This window comes from Rhinichthys klamathensis, unplaced genomic scaffold (assembly GCF_029890125.1).
Source record: "Rhinichthys klamathensis goyatoka isolate OS25496 unplaced genomic scaffold, OSU_Roscu_1.1 h1tg000059l_1, whole genome shotgun sequence".
Taxonomy (NCBI): domain Eukaryota; kingdom Metazoa; phylum Chordata; class Actinopteri; order Cypriniformes; family Leuciscidae; genus Rhinichthys; species Rhinichthys klamathensis.
Window position 1 is genome coordinate 3774001 of NW_026606604.1, and position 6000 is coordinate 3780000.

At 38.3% G+C, this 6000-nt stretch overlaps 1 protein-coding gene across 2 annotated transcripts in view; it reads left to right on the forward strand.

Moving 5' to 3' along the window:
• The window catches only part of pola1 (polymerase (DNA directed), alpha 1), a 62564-nt gene that overhangs the window by 17183 nt on the left and 39381 nt on the right, over positions 1-6000 (forward strand). For both annotated transcript variants that reach the window (XM_056248972.1, XM_056248973.1), the window contains exons 27-30: positions 3529-3561; positions 3666-3758; positions 3915-4120; positions 4256-4388. In XM_056248972.1, the coding sequence (XP_056104947.1) occupies positions 3529-3561; positions 3666-3758; positions 3915-4120; positions 4256-4388 (465 nt within the window). The remainder of the gene's footprint in view (positions 1-3528; positions 3562-3665; positions 3759-3914; positions 4121-4255; positions 4389-6000) is intronic.

Genomic DNA, 6000 nt, shown 5'->3' on the forward strand with positions numbered 1-6000 from the left:
GTAGACTGGGCCAAACACTCCTGTTCTGTCAATCACTGCAATCTGAGCCAGTTGCTTCAGTTCATTGGTGGTATTTTAACACCATTTTAATTTTAGGATGCACTGCTTGATATCACCTTCCATTTCCAGTTTGTATTGAATATTAAAGTAGGCTGAGACTTGGCGTATGAAAAGTAGGCGTTATTATTTACTGATGCCATGTTGTCTTTCACATGTTACATTATTGGGCATGGAGAGAAAATGCAGTTCAATAATAATGTTTAAGAAGCAACTAAGTGAAAAAATAGAGTATTTACTGATGCATCAAAGAAAAAATAGTCAGGCGTTTTTGCTTGGATGTGTGTGTGATAGAGGCATTAGTGATCTGATGGTAGGCTCCATAATGACCCTTTGCTGACTCTTTATCATGTCACGCTCCAGATGTGTCCCCAGGCATGTGACAGAGAGGGTCTGGTCCCCTTTTCCGTCTTACTAACAGGCTGCTTTTGCTCCAACACAGCCGCTAATTCACTGGGCTTTGTAATTACAGTCCACTTTTGTCTCTTCTGCCCGCAGTCTGACAGGGAGCTGAGAAAAGGCTAAATGGGGCACTGTTGGCCCACTGGACAAAAGTACAGAATGTTGAAAACATTTACAGATGAGATAGTGTTGTCTTTGTGTTTAGCCATTCCTGCACAGCAAAGAAATTATACATTTATTTAATCAGCATAAAGACTGAATTAGATTTTAGGCTGAATAAAGATATTGTTTTAATACAGTATCTAATTAAGTGTCATTTATCTTTTAAAACTGTTCAGGCCAGAGTGGTTTTATTTTCATGTGTTGGGGTTTGTGTTGTTGCGCACATTGATGCAATTTGAAAATGTGTTTTTTGTTTGGTTAACTGTGTTTTGCTGGCAGGACGTGGACCGAACAGTCGGCTCTGTGCCTTCTGTATGCTTACTCTCAGATGTGTTGGTCGGCATGCGTTTTAAGATGAGCTGTCCCCACTCTTATTTCTGAGGCATAGTCAAATGACTTGTCTTTCAGCTGCATGTGCCGCCACCCAAAAAAAACAAAACTGTTTCTGTTGTCCTAATGCACTGACATACATTACAGTGCCCATGGAATCCTATGCAAACATAATCTAACTCATTACTGTAGCCTCTTTTCTTTTTTCCTTTTCTTTTTGCTGGTCTAACTATACTATACACTTCGTTAATATCTGACTGCTTCAGCGTTAACAGTGGAGCTAAATAAACTATGTACAGTGTACGGTTGCATTGCTAAGTGGCTGTAACTTTACAACTCCCTGTGAAGTAAACTCGCACCTGCTCAAGGTCAGAAAGACACACACATGCACACACAGAGACAGATGGTGTAGCAATTTATGTGTGGGCTCTAGGCGTACCGTTGGAGAGCCGGGTGCAGAGCAAAGTCTGATGACTAGAGCCACCTCAGCCTTCTGTGATGCCACCTAGAGTTTGTATTGTATTGTGCATTCTTAGTGGTTCAATACTGCCACTTGCACATACTTGAGGTTAGGGATTTGAAAAACCCCTTCCCTTAGCACTAAGTATTAAGCTTAGTGCTAAGGCCACCCAAAACACCCTTAAAATTGTTCAAAACACCATAGCAATAACTTTTGGATGGGCAAGTACTTGCATTTTCTTGCAAAATTCTGGTTTAATAAAGTTATTGCAGTTTTGAGAGTGCAAAAACGGAAGACACCAACAGCAAACCCCATATAAGAGTTTAATCCTGCTTAATTAGGTGCATGTTTGTGTGTTTTGGGGTGACCTTGGCTATGTTGGTTAATGAGCTATTTTGTTATTACTCAGACCTGACCTCCTACTTCCCTCTGGGAGGCATGTTACACCTCATAAAGCATGCTTAAGTCCTGCTCCAGTTTCAAGGAGTGGAGCTTCCCGTGTTCTGAAATAGCCTCGTCCTTGTCCCTCCGGGGGCTTGGGTTTGGCTACGGTGTGTGTGTGTGCGCTGGGGGGCATGAATCCTGGTGTCTTGCTCGATTGCTGTTGACAGGCTGCAGTGTGTCCCTGTCTCTTTGAGGCCTCAGATTAGCGCCCCTTATTCCCCTACCGACCCCCCCACCTGTCCGAGTCCCTCTCCCATAGAGGTCACCCTGCATGCCGGCACGGCGGCTGTGGGGTGTATGTTTAAGGCTGGACACCCTGAGTAAACAGTCACTGTTATCATGACACTTCAGATATGTACAGTCTCTCTGTCTACCTGTCACTGTCTGCAGTGGGTTTGTAGGATAGGTTTGTCTCCTTTGTGTCCTTTTTGAGGCCTATCTATAATTTGAATCAGTTCGAAAGTAAAGAGGTGATAGGAAATATTGTGAAAATTAAAGGTGTTTTCATGCAATGGAATATTCTTTTAGAAATCAGAATTTGGTCATATTCTAATTCTAAATGTGCTATGTAAGCAAAATTCCGGTTTTGAGATTTCCAAATACGACATCAGGTATATGCCTGTATTTCTTAATTTTGGAAATTTGGAAAATTATTTTCATAATTGGAAAATTGTGTGTTAAATTAAACTTGAAAAGTTTAATTTAAAATTAAAATTAAAAAGTTATTTTAAAGTGTAATAACACGTCACAATATTACTGTTTTTACGGTTTTATTATCAAATAAATGCTGCCTTGGTGACCACAACAGACTTCTTTCAAAAACATAAAAATCATACTGACCCTAAACTTTTGAATGATAGTTTAATTTAATTACAGGAATGTTTCAGTAATTGTAAACCTCTATTTGAGCTTCACTATGGATTTTATTAAAAATTACATGTAAAATTACCTTAGCCTCTGTTTATTCTTTTCTTTTGCTTAACGTATTCTTTTTTTCCTTGCGCTCTACTCCCTCCGTCTCTTTAATTTTTCCTTTTGTCTGCCTCTATTTTTTCTCTTACAGCTGTGGTTTACATGGGTCTCTCTTTGCAGCTGGACAACCCCCCCCCTCTCTCTCTCTCTCTCTCTCTCTCTCTCTCTCTCTCTCTCTCTCTCTCTCTCTCTCTCTCTCTCTCTCTCTCTCTCTCTCTCTCTCTCTCTCTCTCTCTCTCTCTCTCTCTCTCTCTCTCTCTCTCTCTCTCTCGTCATGCAGTCCAGTGGTGATTAAGACTATTAGGCCTTATAATGACTCTGCTGGTGTGTGGGTTTGGAGCCTCATTTCAGTGCAGCTAATAGACCTCTTAGCCAATTATCCTCCATTTAGAAGCAAATCACAGAGGCTTTTTCTCTCCCCCTTTGATAAATGTTGAATTACTGAATAGATTTGCTAATTAAATTCTTTGTGTGTTTTGCATGTGCGAATCCTCGTGTTCGTGTGTTGGAGTTTACGCATGTGCGATTATTATTATTTTTTTTCCCATACTATTTCTTGCTGATAGATGTATATACACCAAAGTGAGTGGGTTTGTTTGACTTTCCAGTTTGACTGATTTGAAATTGATATTGTTCTCTGCTTGCTGTGTTTAGTGTTTATTGTGTTTCCCGGGTGACATGCAGTCTTTTGTCTCCCACAGATTTTGATGCACACCAAAGAAATGGTGCAGAGGGTGAGTCATGATTAGTGTATGTTACAGTAATAATTAAGCGGCACTTGCCGCGTTTGTTATTTGTAAGCCGTGCGTGGGTTTGACGGTTTACGATTCTCCCTTAGATGAATCTGGAGGTCATATATGGGGATACCGACTCCATCATGATCAACACCAACAGCACCAACCTGGAGGAGGTCTTCAAACTGGGAAACAAGGTAAGTTTGGGAAGGAGTGGGGAGGGGGGGTTCTGCATGTCTCATAGAAAATGCTATCGGATCTTTAAAGCATGAATGAGACATCACTGACAATCAGGAGAGAATTAAACCAGCCATTCTGCATCCAGCACCAATTGAATAAATGTGTCTGTGTAGGTGAAAAGTGAGGTGAATAAACTCTATAAACTCCTGGAGATTGACATCGATGGCGTGTTTAAGTCTCTTCTGCTGCTGAAGAAGAAGAAATACGCAGCACTGATGGTTGAGCCGCAGGGAGATGGCAAATACACTACCAAACAAGAGCTCAAAGGCCTGGACATTGTGCGCAGAGACTGGTGTGACCTAGCCAAGGAGTGTGGCAAGTCAGTGCACTGAACTTTCATTAGCCCTATCAGTCCTTTTTTTAAGACTATAATGTAGTAGTTTTCTTAGCCCGCTGTATATATATTTTTTTAATATGGTTGTGGTTTTACATGATCTTTTCCCCTTTCATCTAGTTATGTGATTGGTCAGATTCTGTCAGACCAGAACCGTGACACCATTGTTGAGAACATTCAGAAACATCTGATTGAGGTTGGAGAGAAGGTGGCCAATAGCAGTATCCCACTCAACATGTTCGAGATACACAAGGTAAAGGACTGAATTAGAAACAATAAAAACTCATTTAAAATTAGGAGAGTTCAAACTAGGGCTGTTATTAACAATTATTTTAGTAATCGATTGATTATTTTGTCGATTAATCTGATTTTTTATTTTGTAATACAAATAGACCGAAGCAAAGACTTAAGCCTTTAAAATGACTTAAAATACATATAATAACAATGAGGCAATAATATTTGGTTTAAATTAAGTATCAAAAGTTAAAAAAGAAAATATGGTTTTATAAAATAACACATAAAATACATAATGCACATAAGATGATTGTTTATTATGTACACTGTAGCTCCCTCCAGTAGTCAACACGAAGCACGAGGTCTTGGTTAAAAAACGGGGTTTTATTTCTACTACAATATATCATGCCAACCCGTGAGAACTGGGTTGAAAGAGAGAAAAAATAAAAGGAAAATATAAATACAATGCATGTATGTATGCCTTGAATACAGATTGTGCTGTTATAGTTACATACTAGTTAACACAAGCAATGCACATGAGATATAACACAGAAAACTTAGATACAAAAGAACATACCTCGTAGGCTGCCTTCTACTAAGAGGGGCTAAATCTCAAAGTCTTTTTCCTTGTCTTCTTTTACTCGGATAATATACATTTAGATATCTTTATATTCTTAATATTTACTTATCTCGGAGAGCTCTTGCGATGCTATGTTTTAGCTCTACACTTCAGGTGTTTTTTTTATTAGTTACGTGCGGACACAAAATCGGCGCTAATTAGTTCCGCTTCTACGATCTATTATTTTTCAGGTAGGAACCAAAAAACAGTAACAAACCCAACTAAAACTGTGAGGCAGTTACATACACTTTACAGCAGATTAAATCTTTTTTTAATATTGGCCAAAAAATATTTAATTCAAATGTTTACTTAGTGTTTAATATTTGGCCACTTTATGTTAGAAATGCTACAGCCACTGTAATTTCTAGAACAAGAATATGTGGACATCAAAACATGCAAACTATTTTGAAATCATGATGAACAGTTATTTAGAAACATATTGATGTGTTCTCCTGTGTTGGCATTAGTGTTGTTTTTGGCGGCCTGTTTTAATTTTAGTTTTAGTCTAGTCTTTGTGTCAAGCTGTCATTTTAGTTTTTATTAGTTTTAGTCACGTTCATACTCTTTTTAGTCTAGTCTAGTTTTAGTCGACGAAAGGCATAGTCTAGTTTTAGTCAATGAAAATTGTATTTTAGTTTCTTTTTAGTAATGCAATTCTATTTAACCCAGTCAATATATGTAGGCCTATAAGTAGCATACCTAGTAGTATAGACGAAACCCAAATTTTCTTTTAGCCAAACCCATTTAAAAAAATATTATCTTATTATAGTTATCTTATTATATTATTGTTACCTCAAGACTCAAAAATACATCCATTCCAGACACAGAAGACACTCTGATTTGAATTTACAACATATTTATTTTACCAACCAAACATGTTAGAAGTAGCCTGCCCTACACACATGATGAAATGAGAAGTTTTTCCAAATGTCATTTCTTTTTCTCCCAAAGACGAATCCCTTTCTCTGTGTCAGACTTAACTTTGTTTGTTGTCGTTTATGGTAACGCCTGT